Source organism: Heterodontus francisci, chromosome 32 (assembly GCF_036365525.1).
Source record: "Heterodontus francisci isolate sHetFra1 chromosome 32, sHetFra1.hap1, whole genome shotgun sequence".
NCBI classification, from domain to species: domain Eukaryota; kingdom Metazoa; phylum Chordata; class Chondrichthyes; order Heterodontiformes; family Heterodontidae; genus Heterodontus; species Heterodontus francisci.
Window position 1 is genome coordinate 18330470 of NC_090402.1, and position 23145 is coordinate 18353614.

General features: G+C 40.5%; 1 protein-coding gene across 8 annotated transcripts in view; it reads left to right on the forward strand.

Annotated features, from left to right (window-relative positions):
* The window catches only part of LOC137347681 (disabled homolog 2-interacting protein-like), an 860897-nt gene that overhangs the window by 450070 nt on the left and 387682 nt on the right, over nucleotides 1-23145 (forward strand). The window contains exon 1 of one of the 8 annotated variants that reach the window (XM_068012390.1): nucleotides 13112-13399. The exons of the other annotated variants lie outside the window; for them this stretch is intronic. Within the exon in view, the coding sequence (XP_067868491.1) occupies nucleotides 13279-13399 (121 nt within the window). The 5' untranslated portion in view covers nucleotides 13112-13278. Of the gene's footprint in view, nucleotides 1-13111; nucleotides 13400-23145 lie in introns of those variants that run through there. 8 annotated transcript variants of the gene reach the window in all.

Below are 23145 nucleotides of genomic sequence, written 5' to 3' on the forward strand. Positions count from 1 at the left end.
TTCCTCCCAACTTACTTCATCCCGCCCTATTAACATATCTTCCTATTCCTTAAAATAAAAGCAAAATACTGCGGATGCTGGAAATCTGAAATAAAAACAAGAAATGCTGGAAATACTCAGCAGGTCTGGCAGCATCTGTGGAGAGAGAAGCAGAGTTAACGTTTCAGGTCAGTGACCCATCTTCAGAACTGGCAAATATTAGACATGTGAAAGGTTATAAGCAAGTAAAGTGGGGGTGGGGCAAGAGATAACAAAAGGAGAAGGTGTAGATAGGACAAGGTCACAGAATAGCTGACCAGAAGGTCATGGAGTATAACAATATGTTAATGGTGTGTTGAAAGACAAAGCATTAGTACAGATAGGGTGTTAACGGACTGAAAACTGAACAGCAGCAAGTACAAACATGAAAAAAACAGTGGGTAAGCAAACTGAACAAACTAAGATGAAATAAAATATTTTAAAACACAAAAAAAATAAAGAAAAAAGAAAAAATTAACTAAAAATAAAATGGGGGGCCAGTTATGCTCTAAAATTGTTGAACTCAATGTTCAGTCCGGCAGGCTGTAGTGTGCCTAATCGGTAAATGAGATGCTGTTCCTCGAGCATGCGTTGATGTTCACTGGAACACTGCAGCAATCCCAGGACAGAGATGTGAGCATGAGAGCAGGGGGGGTGGGTGTTGAAATGGCCAGCAACCAGAAGCTCAGGGTCATGCTTGCGGACTGAGCGGAGGTATTCCGCAAAGCGGTCACCCAGTCTGCGTTTGGTCTCCCCTGTGTCGAGGAGACCACATTGTGAGCAGCGAATACAGTATACTACATTGAAAGAAGTACAAGTAAATCACTGCTTCACCTGAAAGGAGTGTTTGGGGCCTGGAATAGTGAGGAGAGAGGAGGTAAATGGGCAGGTATTACACCTGCGATTGCAGGGGAAGGTGCCATGGGAAGGAGACGAGGTGGTGGGGGTAATGGAGGTGTGGACCAGGGTGTCACGGAGGGAACGATCCCTTCGGAATGCTGACAGGGAAGGGAAGATGCGTTTGGTAGTGGCATCATGCTGGAGGTGGCAGAAATGGCGGAGGATGATCCTTTGGATATGGAGGCTGATGGGGTGGAAAGTGAGGACAAGGGGAACCCTGTCGCAGTTCAGGGAGGGAGGGGAAGGGGTGAGGGTAGAGGTGCGGGAAATGGACCAGACACGTTTGAGGGCCCTGTCAACCACAGTGGGGGGGGGGAATGCTCAGTTGAGGAAAAAGGAAGACATATCAGAAGCGCTGTCATGGAAGGTAGCATCAGAGCAAATGCATCAGAGACGGAGAAACTGGGAGAATGGAATGGAGTCCTTACAGGAGGCAGGGTGTGAAGAAGTATAGTCGAGGTAGCTGTGGGAGTCGGTGGGCTTATAATGAATATTAGTAGACAGCCTATCCCCAGAGATGGAGACAGAGAAGTCGAGGAAGGGAAGCATCAGAGATGGACCATGTAAAGGTGAGAGAAGGGTGGAAATTAGAAGCAAAGTTGATAAAGTTTTCCAGTTCGGGCGGGAGCAGGAAACAGCACCGATAATGTCATCAATGTACCGGAAAAAGAGTTGGGGGAGGGGGCCTGATTAGGACTGGAACAAAGAATGTTCGACATATCCCACAAAAAGACAAGCATAATTAGGACCCATGCGGGTTCCCATAGTAACACCTTTTACTTGAAGGAAGTGAGTGGAGTTGAAGGAGAGGTTGTTCAATGTGAGAACGAGTTCAACCAGGAGGAGAAGGGTTCTCACATCTCTGTCCTGGGATTGCTGCAGTGTTCCAGTGAACATCAACGCAAGCTCGAGGAACAGCATCGCATTTACTGATTAGGCACACTACAGTCTGCTGGACTGAACATTGAGTTCAATAATTTCAGAGCATGATGGGCCCCCCATTTTACTTTTATTTTTAGTTCTTTTCTCTATTATTTTTTGTGTGTTTATTTTATTTCATCTTTGCTTACCCACTGTTTTTTTCATGTTTGTGCTTGCTGCTGTTCAGTCTTCAGTCAGTTAACACCCTATCTGTACTAATGCTTTGTCTTTCAACACACCATTAACATATTGTTTGCCTTTGCTCCATGACCATCTGGTCAGCTATTCTGTGACCTTGTCCTATCTACACCTTCTCCTTTGTTATCTCTTGCCCCACCCCCGCTTTACTTGCTTATAACCTTTCACATGTCTAATATTTGCCAGTTCTGAAGATGGGTCACTGACCTGAAACATTAACTCTGCTTCTCTCTCCACAGATGCTGCCAGACCTGCTGAGTATTTCCAGCATTTCTTGTTTTTATTTATTTTTATTCCTTTCTCTGTTACCTACCTATCTAGCTTCTCCTCAGTGCACCTATGCTGTGTGCCTCAACCATTTCATGTGGTAGCAAGTTATATATTCTCATCACACTCTAAGTAAAGCGGTTTCCCCTAAATTCCTTATTGGATTTATTAGTGATTCTTACATTTTGTTTTGTGTAATTTGGACATTAGTTTCCAACTTGAAGTCAAAATTAGTCCTCAACCCAACATCACTATGATCCCTGCACATATTCTAAAAATGGATTCTTATTTTTTTTTTTAATTTATTTTTATTTAGAGATACAGCACTGAAACAGGCACTTCGGCCCACCGAGTCTGTGCCGACCAACAACCACCCATTTATACTAACCCTACAGTAGTCCCATATTCCCTACCACCTACCTATACTAGTGCGACCACAACAAGAGCTTTGTCTACAAGTGTGCTTGCTTTCCTGGCAACTATTGTGACTCCTTCATCCTCCACCAGTCCAGGGTGCCTTGGTACTTCACCATCCCCCAAAGTGGGTGGATGAATCCAGGGAGACTAGGGACATCGATTGAAGAGATGGCTACTGCCCCCTCTCCTGACACCTCTACAGGACCCCCAGACAGATGCACAGAGGCAAAACAACCAATGCCACCTGCTTAGCAAGCCGTCTGGTTTCTGAAGTTGCGATTTTGGTGCCTAGATCAGTCAGGGAGTGCCTTCCAATACCCTCCTGCAAGGATCTCAGTCATTTATGGTGGTCTGCTGTGCTGTCCATAACATGGCCCTCCAGAGATGTGTGGACCTTGAGGACGGTGAGACCCTGGAAGGAGACAGTTCATCAGGGGAGAAGCAGGAGGTAAGACAGGAGGAGGAAGAGGGTGCTGAGGGGGATAACACTGAACAAGGTGGCGCCCCAGCTGCATGATGAGGGGCCTCCTCCTGCCACCCTCTGGGAAGAGGATCTCCCTCCTCTCTCTCACAGTCTCCAGCATTAGATCCATTGGGCATTGATGAAGCGAGGGTCTGCCCTGCCACTAGTGCCAGCCCTCCAGCTCCCCTGTGATATTTTGCTTTCCTCGTGCTGTGGAAGGCAAATCTCTCCCTCAGGACAACAAGCAGTCTCAGTGATGGCTGCCGTAGAAGTCGACATGAGCCCCACACTTGATCTGACCCACTGCCGTTTTCAATCCCACTGGCTGTAAGTGGACAGGAAACCTGTCTCCATACCAATTAAGGGCTTACCCGTTGAAAATTGCAATCTGAATCAGCTTCCCAGAGGAGGCAGGTTTCTGACCCAAAACCAGACCTGGTTCCTGTTTCCCACCTCCATTATGAAAATCCAGCCCTTTGAATTTGGCTTCTGGACAAAGATTGAGTTTTCTATGATTTTAGTTTTGCAATACTGCTGATTGAGGATAAAAAGCTTAACTCTCTCAACGTTTTTATGGTAGTTACTGAATTTTTGTCACACAGAAGTCGATTCAGTAGAGAGGTGCCCCTGCTCTCCAGATTTATGAAAGAACTCTGGAATACCAACGTAATATAATCACAGTCCTTAGACCTGTTGCTACATAAATCTGCCTTTGAGTCAATGACTCTTCGAACTTTATTGCTTGTGAGTAATATGGTTCTCTCATTGATGGAAATGAAAATCATATGTCACATACCCCTAGCACAATCAGATAGGGATAAATTATACATACATTATCGCATAGCTGATAGTCAAATCTACATTATTATTTGCTACAAAACTGGCAAGAATGTAATTAATACCATGAAACACAAGAGCACACAGCAAACAGAAAAAGTTGAAAAAAGATTTTCAAATTCTGCTTGTGTCTCATTTGTGTTATACCAATAAGTGCAACTAGCACTCAAGTATCTTGACAGGAGACTTTATGATAGCATAAACAAAACATATGCATTTGGTTGATGAACAGCCTGCCTACCAAAGTTGTTACATTGGTACTTTCCTTGGGGGGGTGGGGGTGCTTGTTGCCGTTATCCTGATCAGTTGCCATACCTGCTGTGGAAGATCGGCAGAAAACTCTAGCTGTTCGGTTTATCCGGGGTTTCCCCTGATTTTCTGCTGAAATTATGCTGGCTGATCAGAGGACTAATTGCACATTTTTGTAATGCAGTATTCATTTATTAAATGATCATTAGTATATTGGGTTTTGGTACTCCTTTCAAGTGTAGGTTAAACTCTGAGGGCTGTCAGGACATTTCATTTGTGGTACTTTTACTTGGAAAGCTGAAGGGGAGCAGAGCTAGAAACAGGCTCCCCCAGTAATTCATATCCCCATGACAATACCTTCAAAATAAACAACTTTTGTACCAGACATATTGTAGTATAAGTGGTACGGACGAAACTGGGTTTCATTTTTCTGTGTTGATTGACTGCCTGGTATAAGTGCCAAATGTTTCTAAATTTCACAATGCCCTTTCAGGTGGGAAATAAGTGATGGTTAAATGATCAAAAGTTGAAATGTAGCTGTCCTTTATCACTCAATTTATTAGAAAAATCTGAATGTGTGAAATATCACTTTGTTTGGATCTTAAATATACTCATTAGGGACTACTGAGGTAGTTACTTAAAGATCTATGTGACAGTAGCAACAACAAAATATAACATATCTTGGAGGAAGCATAGTGAGTTTGAGATGAATTTTCAATCAGTTCAACCTATCACAGATAACACAACCAGCTGCTGCTGTTCCAGCTTCTGAAGAATTGAATTAGCGTATCCTACTAATACTTTAATGACATTACATTTGAGTATTGCTGAAAACAGAGACATTTTGTCGAAGCTTTTCGTCTTGCACTCATCAGGACAATTCGCAAGAATACCATGTAAGGGAAAGCAACAAATTTACACTATATTAGAAGAGAGTGCTGATTGGTTGGCAAGTGGACTCTGATTGGTAGAGGTGTTGCCATGGAGAATGCACCAATTTATGGTGACTGACAGTTAACTGCCAAGCTTGTTTGAAATTTAAACCAGGCAGCTTGACTCTAATTGGTCAAGGCATTGCCCTGAGGAATGAACCATCTGGCTGTCACTTATTTTGTTTAGCTGAAGCAGGCACAATGTGTGTACATGTGTTCTTTCTGTCTGCAAAGAACAGAGCCCTGTGTATTAATATATGTAGCTTCCAGTACGCACAAATGCACCACACTGCGAGCCCGACTGACAATCTTAAATTGGTTGTCAGCGTAATTCTTAGCACACAGGATTTTTTAACAGATGTTGCCCAATTGTGGAATCACGTCTAATGTTGGACACTGTTTTGAGTTTTGCAAGCATGGGCTGGTTGGGTACAGCCTATAACTTGCCCGTTGCCCAATTTAAGATTGTCAATCGGGCTTACAGTGTGGTGCATTTGCACTTAGGAACATAGGAGCAGGAGTAGGCCATTCAGCCCATCGAGCCTGCCCCGCCATTCAATACGATCATGGCTGATCATCCACTTCAATGCCTTTTTCCCACACTATCCTCATATGCCTTTATATCATTGGTATTTAGAAATCTGTCAATCTCTGCTTTAAACATACTCAATGACTGAACTTACACAGCCCTGTGGAGTAGAGAATTCAAAAGATTCACAACCTTCTGATTAAAGAAATTTCTCCTTATCTCTGTCCTAAGTGGTTTCCCCCTTATTTTGAAATTGTGTCCCCTGGTTCTAGACTTCCCAACCAGGGGAAACATCTTAGCTGCATCTACCCTGTCTATCCCTTGAAATATTTTGTAGGTTTCAATGAGATCACCTCTCATTCTTTGAAACTCCAGAGAATAAAGGCCCAGTTTCCCCAATCTCTCTTCATAGGACAGTCCTGCCATCTTAGGAACAAGTCTGGTGAACCTTCGTTACACTCCCTCTGTGGCCGTAATATCCTTCCCAAGGTAAGGGGACTAAAACTGCACACAGTACACCAGATGCGGTCTAACCAAGGTTCTATACAATTGAAGCAAAACTTCACTACTCCTGTACGCAAATCCTCTTGCAATGAAGGCCAACATACCATTTGCCTTCTTAATTGCTTGCTTATTGACAAGAACTCCCAGGTCCCTTTGTACATCTACACTTTCTAATCTCTTACCATTTAAGAAATAGTCTGCATATCTGTTGCTCCTACCAAAATGAATAACCTCACATTTTTCCACATTATATTCCATCTGCCACGTTCTTGCCCACTCACTAAGTCTGTCCAAATCCCCTTGAAGCCGCTTTGCATCTTCCTCACAACACACATTCCCACCTAGTTTTGTGTAATCCGTGAACTTGGAAATATTACATTTAGTCCTCACATCGAAATCTTCGATGTCTATTGTGAACAGCTGGGGCCCAAGCAGTACCCCACTAGTCACAGCCTGCCAGTGCAAGAATGACCCATTTATTCCTACTCTCTGCCTGTTAACCAATCCTTAATCCATGCCAGTATATTACCCCCTAATTTTGCTAACTGACCTCCTGTGGGGGACTTTACCAAAAGCCTTCAGAAAATCCAGGTATACCACGTCCACTGACCCCCCTTTCTCAATTCTGTTAGTAACATCCTCAAAAAACTCCAACAGGTTCGTCAAACATGATTTCCCATTCATAAATCCATGTTGACTATGCCCAATCAGATCATTATTATCCAAGTGTCCATTTATCACATCCTTTAGAATAGATTCCAGCATTTTCCCAAAGACTGATGTAAGGCTATAAGTCTGTAATTCCCTGTTTTCTCTCTCCCTACCTTCTTAAATAGTGGGGTTACATTTGCGACCTTCCAATCTGCAAGAACTGTTCCAGAATCTATAGAATTTTGGAAGATAATCACCAGTGCATCCACTATCTCCATAGCTACCTCTTTCAAAACTCTGGGGTGTAGAATAATAGGTCCTGGGGACTTATCAACTTTCAGCCCCATTCATTTCTCTAATGCAACCTTCTTACGAATACTAATTTCCTTCAATTCCTCATTCCCCCTAATCCCTTGGATCTCTAATTCTGGAAGATTTCTTGTATCTCCATCAGTGAAGACAGACAGAAAGTAATAATTTAGCTTCTCTGCCATTTCTCTATTCCCCCCATTATAAATTCTCCTGACTCTGCCTGTAATGGACCCATATTTGTCTTAGCCAAACGTTTTCTTTTTACGTACCTATTGAAGCTTTTACAGTCTGTTTTTATGTTTTTTGCTAGCTTACGTTCATATTCTATTCTCCCTTTCTTTATCAGTTTCTTCGTCCTCCTTTGCTGTATTCCAAAATCCTCCCAATCCTCAGATTTACTGCTATAACTGGCAACTTTATAGGCCCTTTTTTTCCTTTTAATCTTATACAATCCTTAACTTCCTTTGTTATCCACGGTTGACTGCCTTTACTTTTGGGGTTTTTGTGTCTTGAAGGGATGTACAGTTGCTGCAAACTACATAATATTTCTTTAAAGGCTATCCACTGCCTATGTACTGTAATACCTTTTAATGTTTTTGGCAACCACCTCAGACTATTTGCCCCTTATACCTTAATTTCCTTTGTTCAAATTTCATATCCTGACTTCAGATTAAACTACCTCATTTTCAAACATAATGTAAAATTCTATAATATTATGGTCACTCATCCCTAAAGGTTCTTTTACAACAAGATTACTAATTAGCCCTTTCTTATTACCTAATACTAGATCTAAAATAGCCTGCTCGCTAATCGGTTCCTCAACATACTGCTCTAGAAAACCAGCCCTAACACACTCGAGAATCTTGTCCTCCACAGCATTAACGCTCATTAGGTTGACCCAGTCTACGTGCAGATTGCTGTCACCCATGATTACTGTATTACCCATGCTACATGCTTCTCTAATCTCCTGGTTAATGCCATTCCCCATGCTGGTACCACTGTTTGGTGGCCTATAAACAACTGCTACTAATGTTTGCTACCCTTTGCTGTTTCTTAGCTCCTCCCAAACAGATTCCACATTTTGTTCTTCTCATCTATCCTCCTTTACTAAAGTATGGATCCCATCCCTTATCAGCGCAACTCCACCTCCTTTTCCTTTTTGCCTGTCTTTCCTAAACGTCAAATATCCTTGGATATTCAGTTCCCAGTCTTGGTCACCCTCTAGCCACGTTTCCATAATGGCAATTAAATCATACCCATTTACCTCTATTTGTGCCTTTAAATCATCTACCTTGTTGCGAATGCTGCGTGTATTCAGGTAGAGTGCCCTTAACCTTGTCGTCTTGACATTATTCTGCATTCTAAGCCTAGTTGATGCTTGCCTTTAATAAAAACAAGAAATGCTGGAAATACTCAGCAGGTCTGGCAGCATCTGTGGAAAGAGAAGCAGAGTTAACGTTTCGGGTCAGTGACCCTTCTTCGGAACTGACATATTAAAAATGTCACAGGTTATAAGCAAGTGAGGTGGGGGTGGGGCAAGAGATAACAAAGGAGAAGGTGTAGATAGGACAAGGCCACATAGCTGACCAAAAGGTCATGGAGCAAAGGCAAACAATATGTTAATGGTGTGTTGAAAGACAAAGCATTAGTACAGAATAGGTGTTAACGGACTGAATATTGAACAGCAGCAAGTGCAAACATGAAAAAAAACAGTGGGTAAGCAAACTGAACAAACTAAGATGAAATGAAATAAATGCAAAACAAAAAAAGGTTGTAAAAAATGTAAAAAAGAAAAAACAAAAGACAAAACAACTAAAAATGAAAGTAAAATGGGGGGCTGTCATGCTCTGAAATTATTGAACTCAATGTTCAGTCCGGCAGGCTGTAGTGTGCCTAATTGGTAGCTGAGATGCTGTTCCTCGAGGAACAACGCAAACTTCTGAAACGCAGACCTCAAGCTTCTGCAGCCTGTGACATTTCCTGCAGATGTGTCCATCTGGGACACATGGCGCATTCATGACTTCCCACGTACCACAGGACGTACATTTCACTTGGCTGAGCTGACCTGGCAAGCTGTAACTTTAAAAACATTTTGTTACAATGAGAAGTAGGATTACTTACCAGTTTCTCACCAATCTTTTTCCCCTGTACCAAAGAGAGAGGCAGCTTGCTATTGGAGGCTGAAAAAAGGTAGAAGAAAAAAAGAAAGGAGCCCGTCCCTCACACACACCAAACTCCCGCTTTACACTCAAAGCAGCTCTCAGTGCAGTCAAATTTCTTTTTTTCTTAATTTATACTTCCCCCTCCTTACCAAACTCCCTCACTTACCAAACTCCCTTCTTCACACTCTGTGCCCTCCAGCAGCACTCAGTGCAGACAATCAGCACTGAGTCCCCTGAATTTATACTCTGAAAACAATGCTGTGTCAGCTCTGCTAGAGCTCAGAACCAGTTTAAGCTAGCTACTAATTAACTAGCTACAGCTACTCTGAGTGTCAGTATACTCCTGTTTAAAACTGCAAGAAACCTAACTTACCTCTTATCTGAAAGAGGAATTACAATTAATTGTTAAAGTTAAACAAAACCAAAACTAGTCTTCAGAGATTAACCCTTAAAATTCACTCACTTAACAAACTCCCTTCTTCACACTCAGTATCTCAGTACTGGAAGCTACATATTACGCCTGTTTCAGCTAAACAAAATAAGTGGCAGTCATTCGCTGGTTCATTCCTCAGGGCAATGCCTTGAGTGAAGCTGCCTGGTTTAAATTTCAAACAAAGCTTGGCAGTTAACTGTCAGGCACCATAAATTGGTGCATTCTCCATGGCAATGCCTCTGCCAATTAGAGTCCATTTGTTAACCAATCAGCACTCTCTTCTCATACAATATAAATTGGTTGTTTCCCTTACATTGGTATTCTTTTGAATTGTCCTGATGAGTGCAAGACGCAAAGCTTCGACAAAATGTCTGTTTTCAGCAAAACTCAAGTTCTGTACTACCAAACGACATTACATTTCATAATTTTCCAATGCATATATCTAATGAGCAGCTTCATATCTGATAATATGAGACATCTGGTGCCCATTGGCTATAAATAGGTAGAAAATCTAGCCCAGAATTTGAAGGAGTTGATCAAGTGTTCAGTAAATTCAACTTACATTGGTTATTAAGACTTTTTTTTAAAAAGTTTCCTTCTGGTGTAGAAAGGAACTTTTCTTTCTAAGACATTAATGTAGTCTGGGACTATTATGCAACCTTTAGTAAATATGCTACAGCAGAAATAATAATTACTTTTGAAAACTGTTGCTTAAGTATTTGTAGTATTCATTCCTACTTCTCATAATTATAATTTAGATACATTGGCCTAGATTTCCTGCTCAAGTTACAGTGGTTTCACCCTGCTTTCTGCCATCTCTCCTGGAATTTCACAGCATCATGACCAGGATGTTTAATCATTTTGTCCATACAAGGGCAGGTGTTTTGTAATGGTGTGCAAATGATGATAGTGCCTCATCCAGCATATAATGTTATTTGTGCCATAGCATCACGAGATGAAAGGAATCCCTGACATCAAATGCAATTATGGGTGGCAAAACGCCTTTTAAATTTTAAATGATGAAAAATTCTATGCAGTCAATTGCAGAGTAATTGATTGCATGCGGTTTGGCACCTTTTTAAAAAAAAAACTCTCCATTTTTAGAAAAGTATAACCGGCAGAATGGAGAACATCCTGCAAGCTACACTGCAGTAGATGTCGCTGGACCGATTTTCTGCACATCCATCCTGGAAGACTTCCCAGAAAAGGCTGGAGAAAGTGCTAAAAAAATGAAAACTTACTCTAGCTCAAGAATATCAACCAGAACTAGAAGAGGATTCTTGTGACAAGCAGAATTCCTGTCCTATTTAAAATGCACAGAAAACTCTAGACCACAATACTAGGGTCCAATGTGACATGAATCTGGGCAATCTCAATCCACTTTCTTGTGGGTATTGGCATAAGGCACAAAGCCCCTAATTCAACACTAATTGGCTGCATCACTCAGAGAGACCACAGGATGGTTGGTGTGGAGAATGGAAGAAGTCTTGCTGGTGCAATACGTTGTGCTCTAGTGGGGTTGGGGCTGAGGGACACTGTTGGGCGGAATAGAAGGAGCTTTTTTACTGTACATCTGGCTGTGGCATGTGACAGGGAGTGCTTGATGCTGACAGTACATTCGTGAAGTGGGAACAGTTCCCATTTCTCATCACTAACATTCCTCACCTTGGTCATATGAACTATTTTTAAAAAAAAGTTATGCTGTGTAAATACTTTTTCAAAATATTTTGTGCAACGTGGATGGATTTATGCAGCAAATGAGCTATCTCTTAACAATAATGTAGACCTTGTCAGAAAATTGGAGGCATTGAAATAGTGTAGAGAATGCTGATAAAATTATGACCATATGCTGCTGATTGTGTTCTAATTACAGCACTGTGGGCTGTTTCAATTTAAAAATAATTTTCAAGTAATGTTGTTTGCAGGTGACTGTAATAAACTGATAGCCATAGGAAAACAATTTTGAGCTTCAAAGGAATTTCTCAGCCTGGAGGCAGCAGCCTACAGTGTGTGCAGCACACAGGAGGGCGAAAGGACTCTTAGGAAATATAAGATTTGGCCTTTACCTTTCTTGAATTCCTTCCTGTTCATAAGTCGTCAATGCTGCTGTGGTTAATCTTCTTTCAAATTTATGCTATTTTACTAAACTGAAGCAAAACTTAACCCTCTCAAACATTCCCAAATTGAAATTTTGTGAAAAGTGTAACTGTATGATTCCTGTCTTTGAGAACTGACACTTCCTGAAAATCTTGTTTCCATAGGCAACTGGTCAGCTATTGTACCAAATGTAACTTCCTGTCTTGAATTGGCATTTTACTTATAAGTTTCCATGTAAATCATCGAGTTTTTCAGTCACTTGTGGACATTGAAATGCTTAATTTTCAGCCATAAAATGTAATTGTTCATGCCTGGAACAGTTTGTGTTTTTTTAAACCTGGGAAAAATAAAAGAAAAAAGTCTTTAGTAAAGCAGCTATTTGCAATTAGTGATAATACTGGATATGTTGTAAATCTAATGAACATGTACCTAATTAATTCATATGTATTTTTTCATAACTATTCAATTTTTCCCCCTTGTTAAGATGCATTCAGTTTCACTCCTTTAATAAAAGAAAACTTACTTTCTTATCCAGTGATGAGGGTTTGTGCAACCCTCTGACATTAAAATACACAAACTGCAGCATGTACAGTGAAAAAGGTAGCTGTAAGATAGCTACTTATGGTTTTTTAATATGTCGGTAAGGTTTACCTTACTCACCTTCAGTATTCCCCACAGGCAAAGCAAGCGGCGTAAACTAGTATTGAATACTGAACTTCCTAATTTGCTTATAAAACTTCATTACTCAATGTGAATTTTAGCATGAGAGCTAGAGCATATTCCAAAGTTCAGCTTTAATTCTAGTATGAAATTGGATTCATCTGTTGTCCAGCTGTGAACTTGCCTACTTGACCCGAACTCATCTAATGTTAACTTGATTGGCTCATTTCCTACTGCCTTTAACTTAGTATGGGCCCCATGTATTCTTTGAAAACCTGGAATAGATTCCTACAGAGCAACTACTTGTAAAATACTGTGTTAATGTTTTCGTTTATTTCTTGGTAAACTGTGGTAAAATGGAATTTATGTGATAGTATATTTACATGCAACTTAGCAATAGGATATGAATGTCTGATGTATGTTATTCTTTTGCAACAGTATTGCTGTCACAATGTAAATGGAAGAACTCCAGTTCAGGATTTTATAGAGCTCAACTTTTGTTCTCTGGCCCATAGAATGCTAACAGTATTCAGGTTCCAAATGCAACAAGCTTATCTTTTCAGAGTAGTGCAGAAGTATGACTAACAACAAGCTTGGGCAAGCATGCGCTTCAAAAAAATTGTTATGGAATATTGTTTTGTGCATTAACCCTAATGAAGAACTTTCAGCACTGAGGAGTTTGATTTGTACAGATTGAAGAAATTACTGACAAAGAAATAGATGACAAAATGTCAGTTAACAGCCGAAAAACCTCTGGACGTCCGTCTTATTACTACAGACTGTTGGGCAGGTCACGTCTTCAGAGACAGCGCAGTCGTTCCAGGAGTCGCAACAGGCCAGGCAACAGGGGTAATAAAGATAACAGACTACAGTGCTACAAAATCATAATCTGTCTCATGCTTTGTCTACTTATTTAAAACCATTTTTAATATTATGAATGTGAAATTACAGCCAAAATCTTGCATGCCTCCAGCGATTTGCTTCCCATATTGCATATCTTTTTATTATACTATGTGGAAAAAGCAACATTTAAAAAATGGTCTCTTCAGTCTAATTCACACTTCATGATAAGGCTATACTTTACTGCAGTCTTACCAAAGTGTAAGTTGAAATTTCTTTAATAGTTAAAACATAATTTTATCATAAAATAAGGAAAATATATTAATTCAAATCAATGAAATCTATATTTAACGATGTAAAGAGAAATGATACAAACCTCAGATCTGGATGACTACTTTTTGTTGTGCATCCAGATTGCTGTCTCTTGAGAGGGTTTATGGCATGATGTTACTGTAACCATCATACTTTTTAAATATCAATTGTAGATTTTACCACATTAATTACTTTCCCTGCTTCTGTTTTCTGCTTTATTGTAATGCAAAATTGAAAATGGTCTGAAGGCAATATTAGCTATTATTTAATGGAAACAGTAAGGTAAGTAGAACCTATTGACTTTTTCTCTTATGCAAATATAAATTCTGTAAAAGCTATACAATTGTGACTAAAGCCATAAAAGATGGGATAGAGTACATTGGAGGTTTTGTTGGGTATTTGTTTCTCCAAATCTGTAGTTTTGTTTTATTACAAGTTATACCTTAAACTTGAGCTGTAGAATGTCCATGACTGAGTTCCATAACAAAGCAGCCCCTGATATTTTTGATCACTTTCATGGTGAAACTCGAGTATATTGTGTGATCAAAGATATATTTGACAGGCTTGTGAGGATTTACTATGTATATTACTGGACTAACAGTGACTTGACCAAAGCATGGGTTGCTGCTAAAGACATAACACCTGTCATCTTGTATATGTGTGTGCTGATTTTGTGAAAGCTTGTGACAGCAGACGGTAAAAGTCAGGTCACTAAGACTGTTCTTGCGTGAAGGAGCTGCTGCTGTGGTTAAATCACAATATTGTTTACAGAGGCAATTTTAAAATAAAATGAAGTGCATTTACTCTAAATTGATTTGCAAAGCACATTCACGTGGAACTGAAAGATGAGCATTCTTATAATATCCAAACAAAATTCGCATTACAAATGATAGTGTCAACTAATATTGAATCCTGAATCCTTATTTGTATTTCTAGATAGGGAAAGATTTCCTGGCCCCTTTGTAAATTTAAAGTTCTTTCTGTTTCTATTTTGAAGACAAATTTTGAAGAACTATTTCTCATAAAATGGTACAAGTGCAAACCATCATTTCCGTCATCTAGTTGGATACTGCATCTTTAGAGCAGTGGATTTAAAAACTTTCTGTTTAAGCAACGCACGATAAATATTGACACGCTCCCAGGCTTCCATGTCCTAACTTGCAGCTATGTCAACTATGCAAAGAAAGACTGCACCATCATGCAGAATTTTTTTTTTAATGAGATATACAACAACGGCATTAAGCTCCGCATAAGTGAAGAAATAACAAAAGAAATTAGAATACAAAATCTATGCTTGAGGTATGCCATATGCCTTATACTTAGATGGAGAGAATTCTGCTGGGCTTGGGTGTTAAATTGCATACACATGCCACCAGCCATATTGGAGTAGGACAAACCCACACCTGGAACAGGTGTTAGATTGTTTGCATGTGCAAGTAAGGGGCCTAATATCTGATCAGGTCCTTGCTCCAACGTTGGTTTTCCCTGAGGCAGCCAGTGCTGGGGAAACCAACCCTAAGCACCGCCTACATATTAAAAAAAATAACGGTGAGTTATTTACCAAGTTCAGCATCCTGAACGATGATGCTGCTTGACTCAAGATTCCCAACCTCCAGTGCCTCCTCTCCACCACCCCATAACCCCCGATCTCTCTCCCTTGATGATAGATTGTGACCTCCTTCCTCCCGACTACACTATTCGCGATCTCCTGAACCAACGATTGCACCCCTTATCTCCCCCCACCGCCCCCTGCCCCTCCCCCAGCCCAGTCTCTCCCTTTGAGACCCCATTGCCCCACCAGCCCCACCTCCCCAATCTCCAATTATTTAAATGTGAGCAAGAACTTGCAGTTCTTACCTGTATGTTCTCCTCCTGCAACATTGTTTACAGTCTAATAAGGTCCGAGGCCCAATATCCAGGTCTCTTTGGAGCTCATCATTTGTATACAGTAATTATGTTGCTCCAATTCCAGGCGCTTTTTTGCTCAGAAATATTTTGTGATGTTCAGTTGCACTAATGGAAGGGCATGTTTGAACATAAATAAATATGTTCCAGATGCTGGGGTGTTTCTGCTTGTCAGGAAGTTAAACTTTGCAACGAGTGGTGCTTTGTGTTTACCTAGATGCCGACAATTATTTGATAGATGCCTCCGGATCACAGATAGCAAGTTGCCGAATTTGCAACCAGAGATTTCTGCCCCTTTAGTTCACCTGCTACTGTTGAGCAGTGAGTTTAATCAAGTCACTTTCTTAGCCTTAATCTGTAGTTGGGGAGGTAAAGTAAATTCGATTGTCAGCTTGATTTCTAGCAAATGCATTGTATTGACTAATCACAGAGTGGTGTTGATGATAATCTTATTACCAATTGAAACTCAGGTCATCTCCTGTGAAAAAAAATAAATGGAAAATAAGGAACTGTAATAAATCTCTTAATTTGAATTAGGGGAAAAAAACCTTTGTAAGTGGTTGAGTGAATATGTTGAGACCTACTAACTGTCAAGCTAGCCTAGCAATACAGTGTAGTCCAACTTGCTTCAAATCATTAGCCATTGTTGAATCCATGGAATATTTATCACCAGGCAGTATCAGTAAATTAAGAATAGATCAGCTGTCTGAGGAAAGTCTCGTTTTCACAGTTTCAGACTTGAACATTCATCTTCTAAATTAATTTTTGATGTGTTTTTTTTGACGATCTTATTTAAATTCAAATCTCTGTAACTTGAATTTCATTTTTCTGCATTTTTAAAGAGTACAAGGGTTTTAACTGATAATGATCTGTGGCAGCTGCTATTGGAGCAAGGGTCTTTTATAAGTCTCATTACTTTTTCATGAGATACATTATTATCCCAGCATTTAGTAAATCTACAAGTCTAGTAGGATTTTGTTGTAACAATGTGCATGCCAGCACATAACATATGAATGTGTAGCACGCTTTCAGACAGATTTATTGACATTAAATATTTAAAGTGACTATACATTTCTGGCATTTGTAGTATGCAATGAAATTAATGCTATGAAATAGCACAGGGCCAATTGCTTGGGACCAGCTAATTAGATTAGTATGGAAGTGTGCTCAGCATAATGGAAAATAGAATATATTGGAGACACCACTAGTGTGAAGTGTTCCAGCAGTTTTTTCACCGTCAGTTATGAAAGGCATTCACTTTAATTCAAGAATATCCAGAGCTTTCTGTCATTTTCTATTTATCCTGTTGCTGCATAGTAAGTAGAATCTTAAGTGCCTCCTATAAAGGAATTTTCATAAACCATTTTCTGCTGCTGACCATTAACTCCCATGTGCAATTTATCAATATATTGATTCCCATCTGTATGAATGAATGTTGTGGCTGATGCAGTTACGGGTGCATATCTGTTTTTCTCTCTCCATGACACAGCATGTCTAATCCAACACACTTTGCTGCCTGTGGGCTTAGTTAGCTTAACCTCTCATTTTTTCTAGGAAACATTGAGCTAGATTCTGACCTTCGACCCTGAGTAATCTTTATTGGTACAAGCGAGAAATGTCTAAGTACAGTTGTATCTTGCATGTCTTCTTTGTCTCTGTTGTGGAATAATAGGCTTGATGTAATTGGACTGTTGTAAACTACTCTAATTGCAATTCATCGATGTTTTGAAAAAATATTGTGGCGTGACAGTACTTATCAGATCTAATCATAATTGACCCTATCTAGTTCACTGTGCTGCATTAATTTGTGACAGTTATGAAAATCTACACATTAGACTTTCTATTACTCTCACTGTGCACTCAGATTCAGCAGGTAAGCAAAGTAATCAATGCTGTCGAAATTTGATATTGTGATCATGTAAGTCTATTACTATCAGTTAGCACTGTATATTTGATTATAATGGCAGATGGAAGAATAAAGAAGCAACACCTTTGTTCATATTGGAGATCCATTGTTGAGTTCAGCCTAAAACTTAAAGTTCAAGTTAGTTAAGTTCTTGAGCTTTACAGAGCCACATAGTAACCAGAAGAACAGAGCTATGGTGGAGGCAAAGGTTAATTTGGAAATTGAACAAGGTTGTTCCAGCCACTGGAATTTTAAGCAAGACTGACAATAAGATGGCTGATATTTTCTGACTAAACTTGTGGTCCATTTGGAGATTACTCTGGGGTGTGTTGCAAATGTAGTACAATATTGAACAATGTATGAAAATTTCAGTAAATTACCCTTTTCAGTCATGCCCTGCAGTAGCAGCTTCTCATCTGTATCAGGCTGTGACTTATTCAAAAGCTTTTCTAATGGAAAGAATTCTTAGTAGGTGCAGTGTTGCAGTTCTAAATTTTGCTATTGATTTATGCATTTTGCACATGGGTAGAAAATATTTATTATATGCTGATGCTATAGAACAGCATTCATTACACTTTATATAAAGCATATTATATGTAACAATTATAATATTCATCAAAAATAGATGCCTGAGTAATCTCTTGTGTGATGAAGGCCTGGAAGATGAACTTTAATTTCCTGCTGATGCTTCACATGTACTACATCAAGAAATGGTAAAGCCAAGAAAAACAAATGATGTTCTTTCAGTGTAGTGATAGCATATAACAATGAATATTATTGCCAAACATAACATCTCTGTGTTTAGTATCAGTACTTGCAGTAACTTTATAGTTCTATGCGAACAGATGGAAGAAGAAGCTGCAGAGGTCCAGTAGTGGTAACTCATCTGTCAAGTGTTTCTTGTATTTTCTGTTTTTGTTTGAGATAAAATCCACTTTTAGGTCCCATAGTTCTGCTGAATTCATTATTGGGCGGCACAGTGGCGCAGTGGTTAGCACCGTAGCCTCACAGCTCCAGTGACCCGGGTTCAATTCTGGGTACTGCCTGTGTGGAGTTTGCAAGTTCTCCCTGTGTTTGCGTGGGTTTCCTCCGGGTGCTCCGGTTTCCTCCCACAAGCCAAAGACTTGCAGGTTGATAGGTAAATTGGCCATTAGCAATTGCCCCTAGTATAGGTAGGTGGTAGGGAAATATAGGGACAGGTGGGAATGTGGTAGGAATATGGCATTAGCATAAATGGGTGGTTGATAGTCGGCACAGACTCGGTGGGCCGAAGGGCCTGTTTCAGTGCTGTATCTCTAAACTAAAGTAAACTAAATTATGGAGTTACGGTTAGATGAGTAATGTTTAATGTTTCATGTTTCAGGCATGTATTGTACATTCCACAATGTTGCAGCAGTAAACCTGAAAAACTACATTGCAAGTGGTCCCATGCAAAGTCAATTGTTGGATACACTGAAGTTAGATTTTGTTAATGGGTCCTCTTATTTTATTGATATAGAACTCAGCACAAAAGCAGGACATTCAGCAAAATGTACCTGTCCCAGTGTTCGCTATACAAGTGGAGCTGCCAACTCAAATCCCACTTACCTGCTTTTTTCTCATATGCTTTTATTTTCTTCCTTTTGAAATATTTCCCAATCATTTTTAAATGGTGTTCCAGCAACTTCCTCAATAGTCAGTAATAGTAAAGCAATCCATGTTCTAATAACCCTTCATGTAAAAAAACTCTTCTAAATTTCCTGTTCATTCTTTTCGCGATAATCATGAGTCATATTCTTTTTCCAAGAAATGTAAAGAATCTTTCACTATTTACTCTCTCAAAATATTTTCAGAATTTTGAAAACTCTATTTGATCTAGTGGAAGAAGCACCAGTTTTTCAACTGATTCATTATATTATTCTATTGAATCTTTACTGTATCTTTTCCATGGCTCTAATATCCTTTGCTGACTTTGCTGACGATGCTGCTTTAACATCTCACACTGAAGAATGCCTGCAGAGTCTCATCGACAGGTTTGCGTCTGCCTGCAATGAATTTGGCCTAACCATCAGCCTCAAGAAAACGAACATCATGGGGCAGGATGTCAGAAATGCTCCATCCATCAATATTGGCGACCACGCTCTGGAAGTGGTTCAAGAGTTCACCTACCTAGGCTCAACTATCACCAGTAACCTGTCTCTAGATGCAGAAATCAACAAGCGCATGGGTAAGGCTTCCACTGCTATGTTCAGACTGGCCAAGAGAGTGTGGGAAAATGGCGCACTGACACGGAACACAAAAGTCCGAGTGTATCAGGCCTGTGTCCTCAGTACCTTGCTCTACGGCAGCGAGGCCTGGACAACGTATGCCAGCCAAGAGCGACGTCTCAATTCATTCCATCTTCGCTGCCTTCGGAGAATACTTGGCATCAGGTGGCAGGACTATATCTCCAACACAGAAGTCCTTGAAGCGGCCAACATCCCCAGCTTATACACACTACTGAGTCAGCGGCGCTTGAGATGGCTTGGCCATGTGAGCCGCATGGAAGATGGCAGGATCCCCAAAGACACATTGTACAGCGAGCTCGCCACTGGTATCAGACCCACCGGCCGTCCATGTCTCCGTTATAAAGACGTCTGCAAACGCGACATGAAATCGTGTGACATTGATCACAAGTCGTGGGAGTCAGTTGCCAGCATTCGCCAGAGCTGGCGGGCAGCCATAAAGACAGGGCTAAATTGTGGCGAGTCGAAGAGACTTAGTAGTTGGCAGGAAAAAAGACAGAGGCGCAAGGGGAGAGCCAACTGTGCAACAGCCCCAACAAACAAATTTCTCTGCAGCACCTGTGGAAGAGCCTGTTACTCCAGAATTGGCCTTTATAGCCACTCCAGGCGCTGCTTCACAAACCACTGACCACCTCCAGGCGCGTATCCATTGTCTCTCGAGATAAGGAGGCCCAAAAGAATATCCTTACTATAATGGAATGCCTAGAGTTACACGCAATTGTGATCTAACCAATTCCTGTTACAAATTCAACATAGCTTTCATGCTTTGTTTATGGACTGGATTTTATGGGCCCTTCGGAGATGGTTGGGGTGGGTGGGTGCTATGCCCATTAAGTCGTGGCAGGGGTTGGAGGGCCTGTTGCCACCCCATTGCCAAGCGATTTTCCCGGGTGCGGCATAGGCCGACAATGGCCTTCATGCCCAGAGGCCAATTGAGGCCCTTAATTTTCATAAGGCACATTATCAAAAACTTGAGAAAATCTTGTAGGTGTTTTGAAAATAATTTTTGTTCAAAAAAATTGAGTACCACTCTTTGTTTTAGAAAAAAGACTTTTTGATGCCCAGGTGGGGGGTATAAGTGATCCTGAAAACACAGTCCAGAGATGAAAATGCTATTTTTCAGTGCTCTGTTTTAAATATGCTACTTGAGGTTAGGTGGCATCTGAAACTTGAGATCATATCTAGTAATACAAGCAACAAGGCTTAACAATATTAACTTTTAAAAACACAACTTCCTATGACAAATACTTCATCACAGTAACCTACACAGCAAAACCACTTTGCTGTTTCTTGGTTTAACACTGTTTATACTCTTTTGCTGTAATGGCTTATCCATTCTGTGATAAGAACTTTGACTGTTTACATTGAAAGTCATTTGCATTTTACAGCAGCACAGTAATCTTACTACAGGAACAAAGCACTCCTTATTTTTAATCTTTGAACATCCTACAGCAACCAATATTTATTTTTAAAAGAATGCAGGCAAACCCAGTAGGTAATACTGAGCTTTCTTTATTGCAATGTTTATTGTTGTTTAGTGACTACACAACACAGCCTGTTAATAGAAAGAAATTTGATAGTTTAGTTGTGTTCCCAGACATGCTAGAAATAGGAGCACAAAGGTAAGTTCACTGAAGCTATGTTCTCAGCAGGCAAAGGAGCATGGATTGAAAAATCAACCCTGCTATGACTTGAGCTCGTTTTGAGTACAAAGGGAAAAGTTTAATCCCCAGGATGGGGAGGTGAGGGGGGTGTTAAAAACTTAATAATGAGAAACCTGACACCAACGTGCCCGCTTTCAGTTTTAACGGGGGCTGTTGGGGGGTGGGGACTGCATGACTATTCTACCCTCGAGGCAGATCTGTCATAGAAATATACTAATGAGGCTCTGTGCCTCAATTTTTAGCTGGCTTTAAATTTAATGGTTCCAGACCAGGTTTGTTTGGGGTTTGGGAAACCCGGAAGCTGAACGGAGGCAAGAACGACCAGATCCAACCAGCCAGTGTTTTTCCAGAACTGCTTGTGGTCCACGAGGAGCAGGACTGCTTCCCTGCCACTCAAGCTAACCTGTTTCCCACTCCATGAGATCAGACCCCCATGATCTACCACCCCCCCCCCACCCCATCCCCTGAAAGCTCTAGTCTGCGAATGATCCAAGGCTCCTCCAAACCACTATGCTCCTTCTCCATAAATATCAGGCCCCAATGTTTCATTTTTAAAAATTCATTCTCAGGATATGTGTGTAGGTGACAAGGTCAGCATTTATCACCTTTCCCTAGTTTCCTTGAGAGGTGAGCTGCCTTTTTGAACCATGTAGTCCATGTGATGAAGGTACTGCATAGGACTATTAGGTCGGGATTTTCAGAATTTGAACCAGCAACAATGAAGGAACAACTGCATACATCCAACTCCATTGGAGTGTGAATTTACGTTTGTGTATTACAAAAATAGAGAGAGCTTATGAAATTCCATTTAGAATATGTCAATTTGTCAAATTAAAAGCAAAAGTAAAATGTATGCCGTATTTTATTTTTTAATTCACTAAGAATCGTCCTACATTTGGGATAAATTGGTGAGAGCTGGGATGATTACAGTCTTTTTGCACTTATTTTTAGAATGCTGTAGGACTTGAAAGTGATGTGAGAATGTTGAATGCCACATTCCAGATTACCCCAATTCCTTTGTTATCTCTTGCCCCACCCCCACCTCACTTGCTTATAACCTGTGACTTTTCTAATATTTGTCAGTTCCGATGAAGGGTCACTGACCTGAAACGTTAACTCTGCTTCTCTTTCCACAGATGCTGCCAGACCTGCTGAGTGATTCCAGCATTTCTTGTTTTTATTTCAGATTTCCAGCATCCGCAGTATTTTGCTTTTATTTTAGTGTTTAGTTCACTGCCACTTCTCTTCCAGGAATGCCTACCTTGAAGAAGTTCTGCTCTTCTCTCCTACGGGATTCTTGTTCACCTTCATTGCTTTCTATTTCCCTCCTGGTGTTTGATAAGGTATCTACCAAAACTCGTTTTCACAGCCACATCTCCTTCCTCAGTGACTGTCTCCGGCTCCGACTTATTCCACGTGAATTCCAACTGCAGTTTCACCCATCATGCTTTGAAACCACCCAGGATCACAGGTATCTCCAAGAAGTACAACGTTCCTCGGACTGCTACTCTTGCCGCATCCTGAGATCCACGCTCAGTGCTATGCGCCGCCACATGCACACACTGGACCTCTCTCTCCAGCAGCACCGCCTCATCTTATCTCAAAGCTGTTCTACTCCGCAGTTTCATTTCATCTTACGTCTCATCCGACGCATTAACAAAAAACTTTTTTTCTTCCTTTCAGGTGTTAAGGAACGCAAGCTCC